We start from the raw sequence: 23,123 nt of genomic DNA on the forward strand, positions 1-23,123 counted from the left end.
GTCTGCACAAATGGTTAGAAACCAACTCCATGAGGGTGGTATGAGGGCCCGACATCCACAGATGGGGGTTGTGCTCACGGCTCAACACCGTGCAGGACGCTTGGCATTTGCCACAGAACACCAGGATTGGCAAAGTTTCCACTGGCGCCCTGTGCTCTTCACAGATGAAAGCAGGTTCATACTGAGCACATGAGACAGACGTGACAGAGTCTGGAGACGCCGTGGAGAGCGATCTGCTGCCTGCAACATCCTTCAGCATGACCGGTTTGGCAGTGGGTCAGTAATAATGTGGGGTGGCATTTCTTTGGAGGGCCGCACAGTCCTCCATGTGGTCGCCAGAGGTAGCCTGACTGTCATTAGGTACAGATATGAGATCCTCAGACCCTTGTGAGACCATATGCTGGTGCGGTTGGCCCTGGGTTCCTCCTAATGCAGGACAATGCCTGACCTCATGTGGCTGGAGTGTGTCAGCAGTTCCTGCAAGATGAAGGCATTGAAGCTATGGACTGGCCCGTCCATTCACCAGACCTGAATCTGATTGAGCACATCTGGGACATCATGTCTCGCTCCATCCATCAACGTCACGTTGCACGACAGACTGTCCAGGAGTTGGCGGATGCTTTAGTCCAGGTCTGGGAGGAGATCCCATAGGAGACCATCCGCAACCTCATCAGGAGCATGCCCAGGCGTTGCAGGGAGGTCATACAGGCACGTGGGGGCCACACACAATACTGAGCCTCATTTTGACTTGTTTTAAGGACATTACATCAAAGTTGGATCAGCCTGTAGTGTGTTTTTCCACTTTAATTTTGGGGGTGACTCCAAATCCAGACCTCCATTGGTTAATAAATTTGATTTCCATTGATAATTTTTGTGTGATTTTGTTGTCAGCACATTCAACTTTGTACAGAACAAAGTTTTCAATGAGAATATTTCATTCATTCAGATCTAAGATGTGTTATATGAGTGTTCCCTTTATTTGTTTGAGCAGTGTATAACACATACATACCCTCTGTAACCGGGTCTCATACCGGCGAATCCCTGCAGAGCACAGTGTCTGCGCTGGGGGGATTAATAAATCTATAGCCACACAGAATGACTGCAGACTTATCACTTTTGACCGGACAATCCCTTTAACCCCTTAAGCCCCGCGGGTGGTTTGCACGTTAATGACCGGGCCAATTTTTACAATTCTGACCACTGTCACTTTATGAGGTAATTACTCTCGAACGCTTCAACGGATCCCCCTGATTCTGAGATTGTTTTTTCGTGACATATTGTACTTCATGATTGTGGAAAAATTTCTTCGATATCACTTGCGTTTATTTGTGAAAAAAACGGAAATTTGGCGAAAATTTTGCAATTTTCAAAATTTGAATTTTTAAGCCCTGAAATCAGAGCGATATGTCACACAAAAGAGTTAATAAATAACATTTCCCACATGTCTACTTTACATCAGCACAATTTTGGAACCAAAATTTTTTTTGTTATAGGAGCTATAAGGGTTAAAAGTTGACCAGCGATTTCTCATTTTTCCAACAAAATTTACAAAACCATTTTTTTAGGGACCACATCACATTTGAAGTCACTTTGAGAGGTCTTTATGACAGAAAATACCCAAAAGTGACACCATTCTAAAAACTGCACCCCTCAAGGTGCTCAAAACCACATTCAAGAACTTTATTAACCCTTCAGGTGCTTCACAGGCATTTTTTGAATGTGGAAGAAAAAAATGAACATTTAACTTTTTTCACAAAAATGTTAATTTAGACCCAATTTTTTTTATTTTCACAGGGGTAACAAGAAAAAATGGACCCCAAAATTTGTTGTGCAATTTCCCCTGGGCACGCAGATACCCAATATTTGGGGAAAAAATACTGTTTGGGCGCACGGCAGGGCTCAGAAGGGAAGGAGCGCTATTTGACTTTTTGATTGTAAAATTTGCTTGAATAATTAGCGGACGCCATGTTGTGTTTGGAGAGCCCATGTGTGCCCAAACTTTGGAGCTCCCCCACAAGTGACCCCATTTTGGAAACTAGACCCCCCAAGGCACCTTTCTAGATGCATAGTGAGCACTTGGAACCCCCAGGTGCTTCACAAATTGATTCGTAACAATGAAAAAGTGAAAAAAAAAAACACTTTTTCATTTTTATGAATCAATTTGTGAAGCACCTGAGGGTTCCAAGTGCTCACAATGCATCTAGATAGGTGCCTTGGGGGGTCTAGTTTCCAAAATGGGGTTACTTGTGGGGGAGCCCCAATGTTTGGGCACACAGCGGCTCTCCAAACGCAACATGGTGTCGCTAACAATTTGAGCCGATTTTCCGTTAAATTTGTTAGAGGACACCATGTTGCATTTAGAGAGTCCCTGTGTGCCCAAACATTGGAGCTCCCCCACAAGTGACCCCATTTTGGAAACTAGACCCCCCAAGGCACCTATCTAGATGCATAGTGAGCACTTGGAACCCCCAGGTGCTTCACAAATTGATTCGTAACAATGAAAAAGTGAAAAAAAAAACACTTTTTCATTTGTATGAATCAATTTGTGAAGCACCTGAGGGTTCCAAGTGCTCACTATGCATCTAGATAGGTGCCTTGGGTGGTCTAGTTTCCAAAATGGGGTCACTTGTGGGGGAGCTCCAATATTTGGGCACACAGCGGCTCTCTAAATGCAACATGGTGTCCGCTAACAAATTTAACGCAAAATTGGCTCAAATTGTTAGAGGACACCATGTTGCGTTTGGAGAGCTGCTGTGTGCCCAAACATTGGAGCTCCCCCACAAGTGACCCCATTTTGGAAACTAGACCCCCCAAGGCACCTATCTAGATGCATAGTGAGCACTTGGAACCCCCAGGTGCTTCACAAATTGATTCGTAACAATGAAAAAGTGAAAAAAAAAACACTTTTTCATTTTTATGAATCAATTTGTGAAGCACCTGGGGGTTCCAACTGCTCACTATGCATCTAGATAGGTGCCTTGGGGGGTCTAGTTTCCAAAATGGGGTCACTTGTGGGAGAGCTCCAATGTTTGGGCACACAGGGACTCTCTAAATGCAACATGGTATCCGCTAACAAATTGAATGGAAAATCGGCTCAAATTGTTAGCGGACACCACATTGCGTTTGGAGAGCTTCTCTGTGCCCAAACTTTGGAGCTCCCCCACAAGTGACCCCATTTTGGAAACTAGACCCCCCAAGGCACCTTTCTAGATGCATAGTGAGCACTTGGAACCCCCAGGTGCTTCACAAATTGATTCGTAATAATGAAAAAGTGAAAAAAAAAACACTTTTTCATTTTTACGAATCAATTTGTGAAGCACCTAGGGGTTCCAAGTGCTCACTATGCATCTAGATAGGTGCCTTGGGGGGTCTAGTTTCCAAAATGGGGTCACTTGTGGGGGAGCTCCAATGTTTGGGCACACAGGGACTCTCTAAATGCAACATGGTATCCGCTAACAAATTGAATGGAAAATCGGCTCAAATTGTTAGCGGACGCCACATTGCGTTTGGAGAGTCCCTGTGTGCCCAAACATTGGAGCTCCCCCACAAGTGACCCCATTTTGGAAACTAGACCCCCCAAGGCACCTATCTAGATTCATAGTGAGCACTTGGAACCCCAGGTGCTTCACAAATTGATTTATAAAAATGAAAAAGTGTTTTTTTTTTTCACTTTTTCATTTTTACGAATCAATTTGTGAAGCACCTGGGGGTTCCAAGTGCTCACTATGCATCTAGAAAGGTGCCTTGGGGGGTCTAGTTTCCAAAATGGGGTCACTTGTGGGGGAGCTCCAAAGTTTGGGCACAGAGGGGCTCTCCAAACGCAATGTGGTGTCCGCTAACAATTTGAGCCGATTTTCCATTCAATTTGTTAGCGGATACCATGTTGCATTTAGAGAGTCCCTGTGTGCCCAAACATTGGAGCTCCCCCACAAGTGACCCCATTTTGGAAACTAGACCCCCCAAGGCACCTATCTAGATTCATAGTGAGCACTTGGAACCCCAGGTGCTTCACAAATTGATTCATAAAAATGAAAAAGTGTTTTATTTTCACTTTTTCATTTTTACGAATCAATTTGTGAAGCACCTGGGGGTTCTAAGTGCTCACTATGCATCTAGATAGGTGCCTTGGGGGGTCTAGTTTCCAAAATGGGGTCAGTTGTGGGGGAGCTCCAATGTTTGGACACACAGGGGCTCTCCAAACGCAACATGGCGTCCGCTAACAATTTGAGCCGATTTTCCATTCAATTTGTTAGCGGACACCATGTCGCGTTTGGAGAGCCCGTGATGTGCCTAAACAGTGGAGCTCCACCACAAGTGTCCCCATTTTGGAAACTATACCCCTCAAAGATTTTATTAAGGTGTATAGTGAACACTTTGAACCCAGAGGTACGGCACATTATTTGTTTACGTTAGGTCATCATATTGAATAAGTTTTCATTATTCTTGAGCGCAAGTGCTCGCTACTTGAGTTTGCATCGGGTACTCAGGTATGCACCATGTACAGCGTGTGCTCGAGTGACATGCTCGAGTCCCTGCTCCGCATGTTTCACGGTTATTAGACACCCAAAAAAAAACATGCGGGGATCGCTCGTGCATGGCAGGCAATCCCCGTAAAGTTTTTTGGCCGCGAAGCATATGGGGCAGAGACTCGAGCATGTCACTCAAAAACCCACGATACTAAATGCATACCAGAGCACCCGATGCAAACTCAAGTAGCGAGCACTTGCTCTCAACACTAGTCGCCATATCGTCATCTTTTTTTCTTACTTTTGAAAAAAATCCCAACCCCAGCCCTAACCCTAGCACAACCCTAGCCCCAGCACAACCCTAGCCCCAGCACAACCCTAGCCCCAGCACAACCCTAGCCCCAAACCCAGCCCTAACCCTAGCCCAATCCTAACTCAAGAGTTTATTTTTGACGCAGATCCTTGTGCGGTATAAGTGATTAGACGACTTTATTCTTCGGGTCGGTGTGATTACAGCAATGCCAGAATCATATGGGGTTTTTATGACTGACAGCTGTCACACACTAAAAGACGCATTTTTTGTAAAATCTAGTTTTTGCATCGCCATATTTTGAGAGCTATAATTTTTCCAGATTTTGGCAGACAGTCATGTGACGGCTCGTTTTTTGCGGGATGACTTGACGTTGTTATTGGTGCCATTTTCAGGCACGTGACATTTTTTGATCGCTTTCTATTCCGATTTTTGGGAGGCAGAATAAACAAAAACCAACAATTCAGGAATTGTTTTTTTTTTTTTTATTTATTCTGTTCCGCGTGTGGTAAAATTGATGAGGCAGCTTTACTCTTCGGGTCAGTACGTTTACAGCGGTACCACATTTGTATCATTTTTCTATGTTTTGGCGCTTATACACAATAAAAGCTATTTTATAGAAAAAAATATTTTTTAGTATCGCTTTATTCTGAGAGCTATAACTTTTTTATTTTTCGGCTGATGGAGCTATATGGCGGCTTGTTTTTTGCGGGACGAGATGACGTTTTCAGCGGTATCATTTTTATTTATATGCGTCTTTTTGATCGCGTGTTATTCCACTTTTTGTTTGGCGGTATGGTGATAAAGCATTGTTTTTTGCTTGGTTTTTTTTTTTTTTTTTTTTACCGTGTTCACTGAAGGGGTTAACTAGTGGGACAGTTTTATAGGTCAGGTTGTTCCGGACGCGGCGATACCAAATATGTGTACTTTTATTGTTTTTTTTTTATTTTTTTTATAATAATATTTATTGATGGGTACATTATATTTTTATTTTTGGTGTATTATTTTTTTTATTTTTTTATAATATTTTTGCACATTTTTTTTTTTTTTTTTTTTCCACTTTCACACAGTTTATACACTTTATTACTCTGTCCCACTCTGGGACTTTCACTTTTTTTTTTCTGATCGCCTGCATGGCACAGGAATGGAGCACCATCCCTATGCCATGAAGGCTGTCAGAAGTGCACAGTGTGAAGATTGCTTGGAGATGCACTGCGCATGTCCAAGCAATCTTCCTGCTCTCTGGTGACCCGGATGTTGTCATGACGACATCGGGTCGTCATGGCAACACCCGGGAAGCCTTTGCAGACTGCGCTGGAAGCCGGAAGAGGAGGTGAGTATCGCCGATCACCTCCCCTTGCCCCCGCAATGCCGCGATCGACTTCGATCGCAGCATCGCGGGGGTTAATGTGCTGGGAGCGGTGCGTGACCGCTCCCTGCACATAGTACCGGGTGTCAGCTGTGACAATCAGCTGACACCCGGCGGCGATCGCGCCCGCACAGCCTGTGTGCGCGCGCGATCGCGATGACGTACTAATACAGGTCTGGCTCTTAAGTCCCAGGGCACAGACGCGTATTAGTACGTCAGATGTTATTAAGGGGTTAATATCCGATGGAGGTCTGGATTTGGAATGAAACCCAAAATGAAAGTGTAAAATTAAATTACAGGCTGATCCAACTTCAGTGGAAATGTCTCAAGACAAGGAAATGATGCTCATGAGTGTGTGTAGCCTCCAAGTGCCTGTATGACCTCCCTACAACGCCTGGGCATGCTCCTGATGAGGTGGCAGATGTTTCCCTGAGTGATCTCATCCCAGACCTGGATTAAAGCATCAGTCAACTCCTGGACAGTCTGTGGTGCAACATGGCGTTGGTGGATGGAATGAGACATTATGTCCAGGGGCGGACTGGCCCACCGGAGGATCGGGAAAACCCCCGGGTCCCGTTGGCCACGCCCCCAAGCCACGCCCCCTAACTCCTTGGGCCCTGTACAGAGAACAGAGGGTCCCCCCGGTTCGCTCATCATATCGGCAGCACTGCCGATATGATTAGTGATGGGCCCTCTGCAGCGGCAAAGCAGGGAGAGCGATCTCCCTGCTCTGCCTGCTGCCGCAGTGCCCCTCTGCCTCCTCTGCGCAGCGCGACACTGCCGGCGCGTGCACAGGAAGTCAGTCTCAGGGCGATGACGTCATCGCCCTGGGACTGCTTCCTGTGCGCGCTGTGAAGGACGGACCCGGCGTCGCCCCAGGCAGCGGCAGCAGAATCCATGGGCTCCTGTCAGGTATGTATTATTGGAGGTAGCAGAATCCATGGGCTCCTGTAAGGTATGCATTATTGGAGGCAGCAGAATCCATGGGCTCCTGTCGGGTATATATTATTGGGGGCATCAGAATCCATGGGCTCCTGTCAGGTATATATTATTGGAGGCAGCAGAATCTATGGGCTCCTGTCAGGTATATATTATTGGAGGCAGCAGAATCTATGGGCTCCTGTCAGGTATATATTATTGGAGGCAGCAGAATCTATGGGCTCCTACCAGGTATATATTATTGGAGGCAGCAGAATCCATGGGCTCCTGTCAGGTATATATTATTGGAGGCAGCAGAATCTATGGGCTCCTACCAGGTATATATTATTGGAGGCAGCAGAATGTATGGGCTCCTGTCAGGTACATATTATTGGAGCCAGCAGAATCTATGGGCTCCTGTCAGGTATACATTATTTCATAATCATGCCCATTGCCCAGCTCCCGCCATATGTTGATCGCCAGCCAGATAAAACAAGGCAGCTGGGGGCTGGGATTCTCAGCATGGTAAGGCCCAAGCGTTCTTGGCCCCCCAAGCTGAAAATTGCAGCCCGCAGCCACCCCTGAAAATGGCATTCATCATAGCACCATTTCCAGGTGCTTTACCCGGCTCTTCCAGTGGCCCTGGTGGTGAGTGGCACCCTGGGTAATAATAGGGTTAGTACCAGGCCAGCTTTGTATTATCAGCTGGTACTAAGCCCGAGATTCATGGTGTCACGCCAAATTAGACATAGCAACCATGAATTTCTAGTAAACAGAAAAAAAAAGACAGAATTTTTTTTTTTATTAAAAATAAAACACATTTAGGGACTCCATCTTTAATAAAGAAAAATCCTCACTCCAACGTAATCCATAGGTCTTCTGTCTTCAGCTCTGCTACATCTTTGCCATCAGACAAATATGTCTGCTGACAGAGATGAACAGGCACAGAATGACACTGGAGCACTGTTACTGTGTAGTGCGGCACTATGTTTCTTTTTTTGTCATTTCATGCAGTGTAGAAATCTTGGGAAAAGTGTGGGTTGTGCTCTGGAAGTGATCAGTTATAGCTAACTATGTTATTTTCTGCAGAGATAAGTCCTGCATAGAAGATGTGATATATCGGTCTGCGGCAGATAAAGAACTTCACCTAGAGACATCACTGGTGAGTATGTGTATTACCTATACACACACACTGACACTATATACAGAGCTCCTGTGCATAATGTCACTGGTGATCACTGTATTACCTCTACACTGACACTATATACAGAGCTCCTGTGCATAATGTCACTGATAATCTCTACATTATCTATACACTGACTCTATATACAGAGCTTTTTTACATTTTCATTATCAGTCACTATCTGGTGTCATTATGTGCCATGGTCATGGCGTGGCGGAATTTGTCCCTTGTATGTGGTATTATTCGGACAGTCACTATGTGGTGGTAATATGTGGTCTTCTCATGGTGTGGCAGTATATATACCTTGTACTTGTCTTGTTTGCATTCTGTGCAAATTAGGGGTGTGGCATCCCCCTTGTTGAGCTGGTTAGTATATACAGTACAGACCAAAAGTTTGGACACACGTTCTTATTTAAAGATCTTTCTGTATTTTCATGACTTTGAAAATTGTACATTCACACTGAAGGCATCAAAACTATGAATTAACACATGTGGAATTATATACTTAACAAAAAAGTGTGAAACAACTGAAAATATGTCTTATATTCTTGGTTCTTCAAAGTAGCCACCTTTTGCTTTGATGACTGCTTTGCATACTCTTGGCATTCTCTTGATGAGTTTCAAGAGATAGTCACCGGAAATGGTCTTCCAACAATCTCGAAGGAGTTTGGCTACTTTGAAGAACCTAGAATATAAGACATATTTTCAGTTGTTTCAAACTTCTTTGTTAAGTATATAATTCCACATGTGTTAATTCATAGTTTTGATGCCTTCAGTGTGAATGTACAATTTTCAAAGTCATGAAAACACAGAAAAATCTTTAAATGAGAAGGTGTGTCCAAACTTTTGCTCTGTACTGTATGTAGCTTACCACGGGCTTAGGTGGTCTGATATTGGGACCCGGTTCTATTTGTCTACCCTTTATATGCATTACTTCAACTTTGATATACAGTAAGGTTTTTAATATAGACAGTGTAGGACCGTCCCAATTAGGGTCACCTTGTCGCTGGTGGGACGGCTTGTATACTTTTTTTGATCAAAAATAGTTCACTAAGTACCCTATATTTCATATGCAACTTTGCTTTACATTTATATATAATGATGGTAGGGTATGAGATGTTTTTTGTCTTTTGTAGGTTTTGGATCTTTTTGCTAGTGTGAACATGCTCCTATTTATTGCATGTGTACCATCTTAGACCTCAGTTCACATTGCTTGTTTTTTTGTCTTGTTTGCATTCTGTGCAAATTAGGGGTGTGGCATCCCCCTTGTTGAGCTGGTTAGTATATATGTAGCTTACCACAGGCTTAGGTGGTCTGATATTGGGACCCGGTTCTATTTGTCTACCCTTTATATGCATTACTTCAACTTTGATATACAGTAAGGTTTTTAATATAGACAGTGTAAGACCGTCCCAATTAGGGTCACCTTGTCGCTGGTGTGACAGCTTGTATACTTTTTTTGATCAAAAATAGTTCACTAAGTACCCTATATTTCATATACAACTTTGCTTTACATTTATATATAATGATGGCAGGGTATGAGATATTTTTTGTCTTTTGTAGGTTTTGTATCTTTTTGCTAGTGTGAACATGCTCCTATTTATTGCATGTGTACCATCTTAGACCTCAGTTCACATTGCTTGGTTTTTATACCTTGTACTTGGTAGTATTTGATCACTATGTGGTGGTATGTGTTCTGGTCATGGTGTGGCGGTATTTCTCTCTTCTATATGGTATTATTAGTCTAGGATGCTTGTCAGTCATTTGTTTTTACGGATATTAAGAATGGGAACATTCTTTATTTGCAATACATATTAAATACTTGGATGTTTAACCTCTCCCTGTGTTGTGACTACTACACAGAAGTAGAGATGCAGCTAAAGACGCAAAAAATAAGCCGTCACACAGCCCCAGGTCCAAAAAAAAATGAGAACACTACGGTGCGCAGAACATGGCGTGAAAAATGTGATTTTTTTTTTTTCAAACTTATGAATTTGTTTTCACCACTTATATACCAGTAAAGGTATACATGTTTGGTATCTACAAACTCGTACTGACCCGAGGCATCACCCTGTCACGTCGGTTTTTCCATATAGTGAACATGGTGACTAAAACACCCAATAAACAAACGTCTAATTGCACTTTTTTTGCAATTTTACTGCACTTGGAATTTTTGTTGCCATTTCCCTGTACACTATATGGTAAAATAAATGATTGCATCTGAAAGTACAACTCGTCTCGCAAAAAAACTGTCTTTCCTACTGCTACAGACTTTTATATGACTACAATTTACTTTCTGCTGCTTATGCAAACATTTTTGCAGTTTACAAGACACTTCTTACACTTGCTTGCACCCAGGTTTCATGTGAAAGAGTGTTCTCAAAGCTGAAAATTGTAAAAAATCATCTGAGGTCTTTGATTGGACAGGAGCTTTTAGAGTCACTCCTTCTGTTGAACATTGAGTATGACATTTCAAGGAACTTAGACTATGATGACATTATTAATAAGTATGCAATGTCATCTTCTGTTCTGAAAAAAAAAACTTTTGTAATTTTGCTGCTGAAGGACTGTAGGTGTGTGTTTATTTGTTGTTTTGGGCCTTTCACTAACAATTGAATGGTATTGTATTATAGAGGAGAGGAAAACGTGCAATACAAACTTCCAAAATGCTTACAGAATTCTTTAAGTTTTCCCAGTGGGCCAAGTTTTGTGCTGCTACAATGATGCCGGCTGCTGGGATGCTAGATAGATGCAGGTTCAATTTGTGGCACTTATACTTTAAGAGAATGTACCTTGAAAGTATTTATTGTTATTGTTCTGTTATGGCACTTTATCACACACTGGTGTGAATAAGATAACAGTGTTCCTCTTTTGCCAGGAGTGTTTCTTTAGTTTGTTATTTATTCATTATATTGGTTATTTATTGGTTAATAAAGTTGATTCATTTTGAGTTTGTGGACTTATGTTATTCCTATATAAGGTAACTGCACGGTGCTGGTCGGCCCCAAGATTGAATTTTTCCTGGTGGGCCCCAGGTACTCCAGTCCAGCGCTGATTATGTCCCAGATGTTCTCGATTGGATTCGGGTCTGGGGAACGGGCAGGCCATTCCAAGGCATCAATGCCTTCATCAGGAACTGCTGACACATTTCAGCCACAAGGCCTAGCATTGTCATGCATCATCAGGAACCCAGGGCACACTGCACCTGCATATCGTCTCACAAAGTGTCTAAGGATCTCATCCCGGTACCTAATGGCAGTCAGGGAACCTCTGGCTAGCACATGGAGGGCTGTGCAGTAGTGATGAGCAAGCGTGCTCGTTTAACCCTTTAAACGAGCATGCTCAAATACTCACCGAGTAATTTCAGCGTGCTCGGTATTTCAGTAACAGCAGCCGCGGCTGCATGTGTCACATCTGTTAGACAGCTGTGACACATGCAGGGATAGCCTGTATCGAGCACGCTCGCTCATCACTTCTGTGCAGCCCTCCAAAGAAATGCCTCCCCACACCATTACTGACCCACTGCCAAACTGGTCATGCTGGAGGATGTTGCAGGCAGAACGCTCTCCACGGCATCTCCAGACTCTCTCACATGTGCTCAGTGTGAACCTGCTCTCACCCATGAAGAGCACAGGGCGCCAATGTCGAATCTGACAATGTTGGTGTTCTCCGGCAAATGCCAATTGCCCTGCACGGTGTTGGGCCCAACACCCACTTGCAAATGGGCTTTCATGGAGTTTGTTTCTGATAGCTGGAGGTCATTTTGCAGGGCTCTGGCATTGCTCCTCCTGCTGCTGGATTGTTACCCTCCTATGGTCCCCTCCACATCTCCTGGTATCTGCTCCATGCTCTGGACACTGTGCTGACAAACTCAGCTACCCTTCTTGTCACAGCTCGCATTGATGTGCCATCCTGGATGAGCTGCACTACCCTTAGCAACTTCTGTGGGGGCTAGTACTGTAAACAATGCCTCATGCTACTGTACCTCTAGGGGTGAGAGCAATGACAAAATGCAAAAGTGACCAAAACAGCCAAAAATGATAACAGAGAAATGGTCTGTGGTCACCACCTGCAGAACCCTCCTTTATAGGGGATGTCTTGATAACCAGGGCTGTGGAGTCGGTAAGCCAAACCTGCGACTCTGACTCCACGACTCCCACATATATTGCTTATATTTAAGTGAAAAATGTATTGTAGTACAATGTCAACATCAGACATTTAATCATTTTTATGATACAATAATCAAGATATTTAGATAGAACATAATATATATTTATTGGAATACAACTTTAGAACACAAAAAACTGTAATAAATTGTAAATATGTAATACACTATGTAATATCGATTACATACTGTATATATATATATATATACACTGCTCAAAAAAATAAAGGGAACACTTAAACAACAGAATATAACTCCAAGTAAATCAAACTTCTGTGAAATCAAACTGTCCACTTAGGAAGCAACACTGATTGACAATCAATTTCACATGCTGTTGTGCAAGTGGAATAAACTATAGATGGAAATTATTGGCAATTATCAAGACACCCTCAATAAAGGAGTGGTTCTGCAGGTGGGGACAACAGACCACATGTCAGTACCAATGCTTTCTGGCTGATGTTTTGGTCACTTTTGAATGTTGGTTGTGCTTTCACACTCGTGGTACCATGAAACGGACTCTACAACCCACAGAAGTTGCTCAGATAGTGCAGCTCATGCAGGATAGCACATCAATGCGAGCTGTGGCAAGAAGGTTTGCTTTGTCTGTCAGCGTAGTGTCCAGAGACTGGAGGTGCTACCAGGAGACAGGCCAGTACACCAGGAGACGTGGAGGGGGCAGTAGGAGGGCAACAACCCAGCAGTAGGACCGCTACCTCCACCTTTGTGCAAGGGGGAACAGGAGGAACACTGCTAGAGCCCTGCAAAATGACCTCCAGAAGCCACAAATGTGCATGTGTCTGCACAAACGGTTAGAAACCGACTCCATGAGGGTGGTATGAGGTCCCGACGTCCACAGATGGGGGTTGTGCTCACAGCCCAACACCGTGCAGGACGCTTGGCATTTGCCACAGAACACCAGGATTGGCAAAGTCGCCACTGGACCCTGTGCTCTTCACAGATGAAAGCAGGTTCACACTGAGCACATGTGACAGACGTGACACAGTTTGGAGACGCCGTGGAGAGCGATCTGCTGCCTGCAACATCCTTCAGTATGACAGGTTTGGCAGTGGGTCAGTAATGGTGTGGGGTGGCATTTCTTTGGAGGGCCGCACAGTCCTCCATGTGCTCGCCAAAGGTAGCCTGACTGCCATTAGGTACAGAGAAGAGATCCTCAGACCCCTTGTGAGACCATATGATGGTGTGGCTGGCCCTGGGTTCCTCCTAATGCAGGACAATGCCAGACCTCATGTGGCTGTAGTGTGTCCGCAATTCCTGCAAGATGAAGGCATTGAAGCTAAGGACTGGCCCGCCCATTCCCCAGACCTGAATACGATTGAGCACATCTGGGACATCATGTCTCGCTCCATCCACCAACGTCACGTTGCACCACAGACTGTCCAGAAGTTGGCGGATGCTTTAGTCCAGATCTGGGAGGAGATCCCACAGGAGACCATCCGCAACCTCATCAGGAGCATGCCCAGGCATTGTAGGGAGGTTATACAGGCACGTGGAGGCCACACACAATACTGAGCCTCATTTTGACTTGTTTTAAGGACATTACATCAAAGTTGGATCAGCCTGTAGTGTGTTTTTCCACTTTAATTTTGGGGGTGACTCCAAATCCAGGCCTCCATTGGTTAATAAATTTGAGTTCCATTGATGATTTTTGTGTGATTTTGTTGTCAGCACGTTCAACTTTGTACAGAACAAAGCATTCAATGAGAACATTTCATTCATTCAGATCTAGGATGTGTTATTTGAGTGTCCCCTTTATTTTTTTGAGCAGTGTTTTATATATATACAGTACAGACCAAAAGTTTGGACACACCTTCTCATTTAAAGATTTTTCTGTATTTTCATGACTATGAAAATTGTACATTCACGCTGAAGGCATCAAAACTATGAATTAACACATGTGGAATTATATAGTTAACAAAAAAGTGTGAAACAACTGAAAATATGTCTTATATTCTAGGTTCTTCAAGGTAGCCACCTTTTGCTTTGATGACTGCTTTGCACACTCTTGGCATTCTCTTGATGAGCTTCAAGAGGTAGTCACCAGAAATGGTTTTCACTTCACAGGTGTGCCCTGTCAGGTTTAATAAGTGGGATTCCTTGCCTTATAAATGGGGTTGGGACCATCAGTTGTGTTGTGCAGAAGTCAGGTGGATACACAGCTGATAGTCCTACTGAATAGACTGTTAGAATTTGTATTATGGCAAGAAAAAAGCAGCTAAGTAAAGAAAAACGAGTGGCCATCATTACTTTAAGAAATGAAGGTCAGTCAGTCAGAAAAATTGGGCAAACTTTGAAAGTGTCCCTAAGTGCAGTTGCAAAAACCATCAAGCGCTACAAAGAAACTGGCTCACATGAGGACCGCCCCAGCAAAGGAAGACCAAGTGTCACCTCTGCTTCTGAGGATAAGTTTATCCGAGTCTCCAGCCTCAGAAATCGCGGGTTAACAGCAGCTCAGATTAGAGACCAGGTCAATGCCACACAGAGTTCTAGCAGCAGACACATCTCTACAACAACTGTTAAGAGGAGACTTTGTGCAGCAGGCCTTCATGGTAAAATAGCTGCTAGGAAACCACTGCTAAGGACAGGAAACAAGCAGATGAGACTTGTTTGGGCTAAAGAACACAAGGAATGGACATTAGACCAGTGGAAATCTGAGCTTGGGTCTGATGAGTCCAAATTTGAGATCTTTGGTTCCAACCACCGTGTCTTTGTGCGATGCAGAAAAGGTGAACGGATGGACTCTACATGCATGGTTCCCACCGTGAAGCATGGAGGAGGAGGTGTGATGGTGCTTTGCTGGTGACACTGTTGGGGATTTATTCAAAATTGAAGGCATACTGAACCAGCATGGCTACCACAGCATCTTGCAGCAGCATGCTATTCCATCCGGTTTGCATTTAGTTGGACCATCATTTATTTTTCAACAGGACAATGACCCCAAACACACCTCCAGGCTGTGTAAGGGCTATTTGACCAAGAAGGAGAGTGATGGGGTGCTACGCCACATGACCTGGCCTCCACAGTCACCAGACCTGAACCCAATCGAGATGGTTTGGGGTGAGCTGGACCGCAGAGTGAACAAGTGCTAAGCATCTCTGGGAACTCCTTCAAGATTGTTGGAAGACCATTTCCGGTGACTACCTCTTGAAGCTCATCAAGAGAATGCCAAGAGTGAGCAAAGCAGTCATCAAAGCAAAAGGTGGCTACTTTGAAGAACCTAGAATATAAGACATATCTTCAGTTGTTTCACACTTTTTTGTTAAGTATATAATTCCACATGTGTTAATTCATAGTTTTGATGCCTTCAGTGTGAATGTACAATTTTCATAGTCATGAAAATACAGAAAAATCTTTAAATGAGAAGGTGTGTCCAAACTTTTGGTCTGTACTGTACATATATATATACACATATATATACATACATACATACATACATACACACACACAACACTATGTAATAAACTATGTAAGTGGCAAAAAACAGTTTTCAACAAAAACATACTAAACATTTGTGCAGTCTATGAATTTGTTCTAAGAAATAGAATTGCCTCCATCAGATCCTCCTTCATAGATGACCTCAAATCTCACCTAATAATTTTAAGGCTAGAGAACAACCTCTCTACACTAACTTGGGTTGGAGGCAAAGCCATTGCCACATGGGCAACATCTCTAACAATTTCCGGGTATAAAGGAATTGCCTCATGCACAGTCAGTTTTGATGAACGGTTGAAGTTTTCTATTTCTTTGAGAGCAAGTGAAATATTTTGCTGAAATATGGTCAATCTGCTTGCTATAGGAGACGGAGTGAAATCTTTTTCCTTGCGGCAACGCTTTGCCTGCTCCATGTCATCCAAATACTTGTCAAAGTCAAACTCCTCATCTGATGAGGATGAAGATATGGCAGCAGTAGCACTGTCAGGACCCAAGTCCTCTTGCAGGCCACTCATCCTAACTGCTACCTCAATCAGAGCTTCTTTTCATTTAGTAAGCAGTTGATCATCAAGCAGTATACGATGACTTGGGTCCACATAAACAGCTGCCAGAAAAAATTTATTTTCCAATAGCTGTGTCTCTCTCCGTTTCATTGAAGCAGAAATGCCATCTGCGATTAAACCTCCTCTTTGGGACAGGCAAAATAGCAAGTTCTTCCACTCCCTTATGAAAATGCCAGGAGTTAAATCCTCAGCTTGTAATTTTTTAGTCACGGTAAATGGGTGATTAAGCGATAGATAGATGGAGGGATGGATAGATAGTGGGATAGAAGGAGGAATAGACAGATTAATAGAGGGATGGATAGGTAAACAGAGGGATGGATAGATAGATAGATAAATATATGGATAGATAGATGATAGATAGCCATATGGACGGATAGATGAAAGGATAGATAGATAGAGGGATAAATGAAAGGATAGATGAACGGATAGATGGAGGGATAGATAGATGAATACATGGAGGGATAGAGTGTGATAGACAGATGACAGCTACGGACAGCAAATAGTACATTGCACATATAGTTCACACATTGTTCAGAGAGCACATAATAATCACCTATAATATTAGCATTAGTTACCTTCCTGTGACAGAGATGAGCAGTAGTACTTTCACTTTCTCCAGCTCCGGGCCCAGGAATTGGATCCTGTGCAGGGCAGGCACCCCTCCCCCTCCTCTCTCTGGTGAAGACGGCAGAAGACAGGACAGAGGAGGGGAGATTGCCCCCTGCAGTCTGGAGCCGATGCAGGACGGGAGCACTGCAGCATACAAGTGAGCTTTGATAGGTGCATGCCCCCGCTTCTACGGCCATGATTCACACACAGTGTTTTTGCGGATCTGTTTTCTTGCAGTAAAATGCAGTGACTCTGGGCATCCCAGCAAAGTCAATGGGTTTCAAGATATGACATTCAGACACATCGTTTTGTGAGGATCCGTTTTTGGGCTCAAAAACGGATCCTCACAAAGAATGAGCATGTCAGTTTGCGCGGCGTTTTTCTAATCTGCTTTTTCTATTGAAAACATTATCTATGAGCTCAAAAACCTTTCAGGTGATGCGTTTTTTTAAAAAGCTAATCTGCTTTTGCAGCTAAAAAACGTATCCTAAAAAAACGCAGCAAAAACGCTGTGTGTGAATGTAGCCTTAGATCAGGAACAGAACAGCCATTTATAGGACATTTCATAACTTTCCCAAATTCCAATGAAAAAATATTCAGTACATTCTGCATTAAACTACTGTACCCAATTTATTATATATTTTAGGAATCGGAGTCGGTCCATTTTATACCGACTCTGACTCCACCAAAATGAGCACCGACTGCACGACTCCGACTCCACAGCCCTGTTGCTAATTGCCTATCATTTCTACCTGTTGTCTGTTCCATTTGCACAACAGCAGGAGAAATTGATTGTCAATCAGAGTTGCTTCTTAACTGGACAAGTTGATTTCACAGAAGTTTGATTCACTTGGAGTTACATTGTGTTCTTTAAGAGTTCCCTTTATTTTTTTGAGCAGTGTATTAAAAAAAAACAAAATTAAAACTTTAAGTCACATTTTTTTCTCCAAACATAGCAAAATGTAAATAAAAATTAATATTATTTGGTATTGCTGTGTGCAGAATTGCACAAACTAATAAAGTATTGAAATATTTATCTCATAAGGGGGAACTACAAAAACTAAATGTCAGAACTGCAGTTCTTCGGCGGCTGAAATTCCCACCAAAAAAGCCAAGAAAAAGTGATCAAAATGTCGTATGCACAAAACTGTATCAATAATAACAAAGCTTCACACGGCTCCATCAATGGAAAAGATAAAAAAGGTAAAGAAAATGGCAACAAAAGCGTCAGCTACTAAAGCATAAAAAAAATCTTGGTATTGCCATAATCGTACCGACCTGAACTATTATGCTTTCAGGCCATTTTTAACACTATGAATGCTGTAAAAATAAAATCTATTTAAAAAAATAATTTACTTGTGGGTTTTTTTTCTTCGCATTTTGAATTCTTCCATCTTTCTGGACACAACATCTATAACCACAGAAAAAAAGAACATGTTAAAGGGAAAAATACGCGGTCCTCAAGGGGTAATATGTGACGCTCGCGCTATAATATATATATATATATATATATATATATATATATATATACACAGTACAGACCAAAAGTTTGGACATGCCTTCTCATTTAAAGATTTTTCTGTATTTTCATGACTTTGAAAATTGTACATTCACACTGAAGGCATCAAAACTATGAATTAACACATGTGGAATTATATACTTAACAAAAAAGTGTGAAACAACTGAAAATATGTCTTATATTCTAGGTTCTTCAAAGTAGCCACCTTTTGCTTTGATGGCTGCTTTGCACACTCTTGGCATTCTCTTGATGATCTTCAAGAGGTAGTCACCGGAAATGGTCTTCCAACAATCTTGAAGGAGTTTCCAGAGATGCTTAGCACTTGTTGGCCCTTTTGCCTTCACTCTGCGGTCCAGCTCACCCCAAACCATCTCGATTGGGTTCAGGTCTGGTGACTGTGGAGGCCAGGTCATCTGGCGTAGCACCCCATCACTCTCCTTCTTGGTCAAATAGCCCTTACACAGCCTGGAGGTGTGTTTGGGGTCATTGTCCTGTTGAAAAATAAATGATGGTCCAACTAAATGCAAACCGGATGGAATAGCATGCCACTGCAAGATGATGTGGTAGCCATGCTGGTTCAGTATGCCTTCAATTTTGAATAAATCCCCAACAGTGTCACCAGCAAAGCACCCCCACACCATCACATCTCCTCCTCCATGCTTCACGGTGGGAACCAGGCATGTAGAGTCCATCCGTTCACCTTTTCTGCGTCGCACAAAGACACGGTGGTTGGAATCAAAGATCTCAAATTTGGACTCATCAGACCAAAGCACAGATTTCCACTGGTCTAATGTCCATTCCTTGTGTTCTTTAGCCCAAACAAGTCTCTTCTGCTTGTTGCCTGTCCTTAGCAGTGGTTTCCTAGCAGCTATTTTACCATGAAGGCCTGCTGCACAAAGTCTCCCCTTAACAGTTGTTGTAGAGATGTGTCTGCTGCTAGAACTCTGTGTGGCATTGACCTGGTCTCTAATCTGAGCTGCTGTTAACCTGCGATTTCTGAGGCTGGTGACTCAGATAAACTTATCCTCAGAAGCAGAGGTGACTCTTGGTCTTCCTTTCATGGGGCGGTCCTCATGTGAGCCAGTTTCTTTGTAGCGCTTGATGGTTTTTGCAACTGCACTTGGGGACCCTTTCAAACTTTGCCCAATTTTTCGGACTGACTGACCTTCACTTCTTAAAGTAATGATGGCCACTCGTTTTTCTTTACTTAGCTGCTTTTTTCTTGCCATAATACAAATTCTAACAGTCTATTCAGTAGGACTATCAGCTGTGTATCCACCAGACTTCTGCACAACACAACTGATGATCCCAACCCCATTTTTAAGGCAATAAATCCCACTTATTAAATCTGACAGGGCACACCTGTGAAGTGAAAACCATTTCCGGTGACTACCTCTTGAAGCTCATCAAGAGAATGCCAAGAGTGTGCAAAGCAGTCATCAAAGCAAAAGGTGGCTACTTTGAAGAACCTAGAATATAAGACATATTTTCTGTTGTTTAACACTTTTTTGTTAAGTATATAATTCCACGTGTTAATTCATAGTACAATTTTCAGTCATGAAAATACTGAAAAATGTTTAAATGAGAAGGTGTGTCCAAACTTTTGGTCGGTACTGTATATATATATATATATATATATATATATATATACACACACATTTGAACAATCTGAGTGAACGATGGTGCAGCTGCTGCGGGGAGGCCACAGACGTGAAGCCGGGAGCGCTCCCCCTATCACTGCCCTGGCAATACACGGCGAGTCGACTACTGCGCAGTCACACTACTTCCTCCGCCGCCTCCCTCACAGCAGTCACCGAGCAACGGGCGCCAGCAGCACTCATGTCAGGTAAGAACACCGCGTAGTCACCGCCTCTCACACACCGGAAGTCTCGCGAGATGAGTCAGCCGCGAAATCTAGGCCACGCCCCTGAATTAAGCGCGCCACTCAATCCCCGCAGCCTGCGTCGTGTATACTGCCAGTTCCTCGGTGATTCCGGGGTCAGCTCGCTGCTGTACAGATAACATGGTATCCGACGGCAAAAGTCAGCCCGGACAGAGCAGAAACCTGCCATGGTATGGAGTGTGGTGTTACCGGACAACACTGCTGTGTATGCTGGGATAACGTACCGCAACCGGTGCTGGGGGCAGGGTCACGTGTCACATACCGCTGTATGTCGGCGGCTGTGTCTCATTCCTGTCCATGGAGCGGGTGTTCCCTGCTCAGGCCTTGTCCTGGTGGTAGTGCCGGGGGAGGTGGGCAGCCATGGGTATCCTCCTGTGTGACCCCTTCAGACCAGTCAGTTGTGCTTTTGGTTATAACACTTGGTTGCTGGGTTCAGTTGTAGTTTTTTTTCTATAAAAGTGGTTTTAATATGGTTTTTTTTCTGTCATTAATTGGCCCCTGAGGTTATTTCATTCCTAGTGAAACGCTGACAGTAAAAATTGATAGTCTGATGAACAACACAGATGAAGCTGGGACCATTTTGTTGCTGAGGTGTGAAGGAGCCCTCATGCTTTTCCAGAATCCCCCTTGAGACCTGGTGGAAAGATATTTGGGCTTCATGCACTTGAGGAATGAATAGAAGACTTGCTTAATATGCACGAATCCACATGTGCATGAGGCCCAAATATCTTTTAGAAGTTGCATAGTCATACTGAGTAAATCCATCCTTAAATGCCTCCAGACCTCTACATTATGAGGCAAGTGTAGGGTTTTTATTTAATGATGCTTTCCAGTTATAGCTCTCTGGCCTCCAATGGTCTGCACTGGGCTATCAGATTTTACTCCCCCCTCCTTCATTCTAGCACTGCCTCTCCACCGTTGCTACATCTCTATATACTGCCCGCTGTGGGGACATCATGACTACAGCACATATTCTCTCTGCTGCCAATCACTGACCTCAGTGGTTTTGCTGATGTAGACAACATGAGCTGCTGAGCTCATTAATTGGCAGCAGCGGCGCTGTGTACCGAAGTCGTCATGTCATTGGTGCAGCACTGGACTTGAGTAGGATAAAGAACATCCAATTTTATTATTTTTACCCACCATTAGGAGCCAGAAACTTATGTGGCTTTTTGAGGGCATTTTACAAGAAGTTGTCCAGTAGTGGACAAGCCCTTTAAAAGGGTTTTCCACCCATACTTTTTTTGTGTGCCATGGATTGTGTTGCATGAAAATAACAAATTAAGCAATTGCTCGCCTTCCAGTGCCCCAGTTAAGCATCTCCTGCTGCAGTGCTGACTTACCAAGTACGACTAGGCCCTGCGCAATAGTCCCACTTTCTCATGTGACTTCTTGGGAAAATGAATTGTCCACCTCTGGTCTAGATGTACTGAAGATGCACACAATGTTGCAATAACTTTAATATTGATCAAAGTATGTATAGTGACTGTTCCTAAGCTGATGACAGGGCGTCATATGATAAATGCCGTGCATGGTCCCATTTAGTTATCCCATGGATGCATTATTTAGGACTGATCCTTTAGGTTTTATCAGCTTGGAAGAATTTTATGCACTTGCATATTAAAAAATTTAAGGCTATGTGCCCACGATGCAGAAATGCTGCATATTTTTTCCTCTTCTCCCTGGCAGGAAAAACGCATGCGGATTTTACATGCGTCTTTCCTGCCAGGTAGAAGCGTTTGTCAAGCGTTTTTGCATGCATTTCCGCATGCGGGTTATCAAGCACTTTTCCAAGCGATTTTAGCATCACTTGGAAAAGTGCTTGACAACTTGATCACACTATATAAATCTATGCAGCCGGCATGGATTTATATAGTGTGACCATGTAATAGTTAAAAAAAAGAATGGTAAAAAATAAAGATTATACTTGCCTTCTGATGGCCCCCGGTCTCCTTCTCCGGTGCGTCCGCGGTTGTGTAAAAGGACCTGCCATGACGTTATTTAGTCATGTGACAGGTCACGGCACTGCCGACATCAGGGGTCATGTGACCTGTCACATGACTAAATGACATCATGGAAGGTCTTTTCACACCACCGCGAGCCGTACAAGAGACCGGACGCGGTGGAGGCCGGGGGTCATCGGAAGGTCTCCGCAGCATGTGCAGAGCACATGCGGCTTATCATTGGGGACCATGGGGCACGTATTACCAAGCGTTTAAGCTTTTTTGCTGTGGTGATTCCGCGGCTTGAAAAACGCATAGTGGGCACTCAGCCTAATGGTTTCCTATTCTATAATCCCCAGTGGATTGACCATATACAGCATCTATCTAACATGGTAAAATATGTATCCTCACACAGGGTGGAAAAGTATCGACCCCACACACTTGATGATTTGATCTCCCATCAGGATATCCTCAACACAAGTAAGTTGTATGTATTGGATCAGGTTATGTTTATAGTTTTTCTCACAAATTTTCCTGTGTACAAAATACCTCCTACTGTTTTTAATGGAAAATCTGCATTGCTGTTCATATAGCTGCAGATTTATTGCACAGATTTGAATACTGCCTTCGTTTTTCCAGAGGAAAAACGTTTGGGAAGACTCCTAAGGAAAACAACCACCAGGGAGAAAATCAGTCTAAATCGCTGAACGGCTTACCATGTCACT

The 23,123-nt window shown here is 43.4% G+C and overlaps 1 protein-coding gene and 1 long non-coding RNA gene across 2 annotated transcripts in view; one reads left to right on the forward strand and one right to left on the reverse strand.

Annotated features, from left to right (window-relative positions):
- The window catches only part of LOC141263542 (uncharacterized), a 115,529-nt gene that overhangs the window by 57,226 nt on the left and 35,180 nt on the right, over positions 1-23,123 (reverse strand). Inside the window, exon 2 of the long non-coding RNA XR_012319801.1 lies at positions 18,390-18,444. This is a non-coding gene — a long non-coding RNA (uncharacterized lncRNA). The remainder of the gene's footprint in view (positions 1-18,389; positions 18,445-23,123) is intronic.
- Positions 20,434-23,123, forward strand: part of RFC5 (replication factor C subunit 5) — a 43,362-nt gene continuing 40,672 nt past the window's right edge. The window contains exons 1-2 of the mRNA XM_073676381.1: positions 20,434-20,625; positions 22,814-22,878. Coding sequence (XP_073532482.1) covers positions 20,576-20,625; positions 22,814-22,878 — 115 coding nt within the window. The 5' untranslated portion in view covers positions 20,434-20,575. The remainder of the gene's footprint in view (positions 20,626-22,813; positions 22,879-23,123) is intronic.

Source organism: Phyllobates terribilis, unplaced genomic scaffold (assembly GCF_046119375.1).
Source record: "Phyllobates terribilis strain yellow unplaced genomic scaffold, ASM4611937v1 Scaffold_1__5_contigs__length_1240528914, whole genome shotgun sequence".
Classification (NCBI taxonomy): Eukaryota; Metazoa; Chordata; class Amphibia; order Anura; family Dendrobatidae; genus Phyllobates; species Phyllobates terribilis.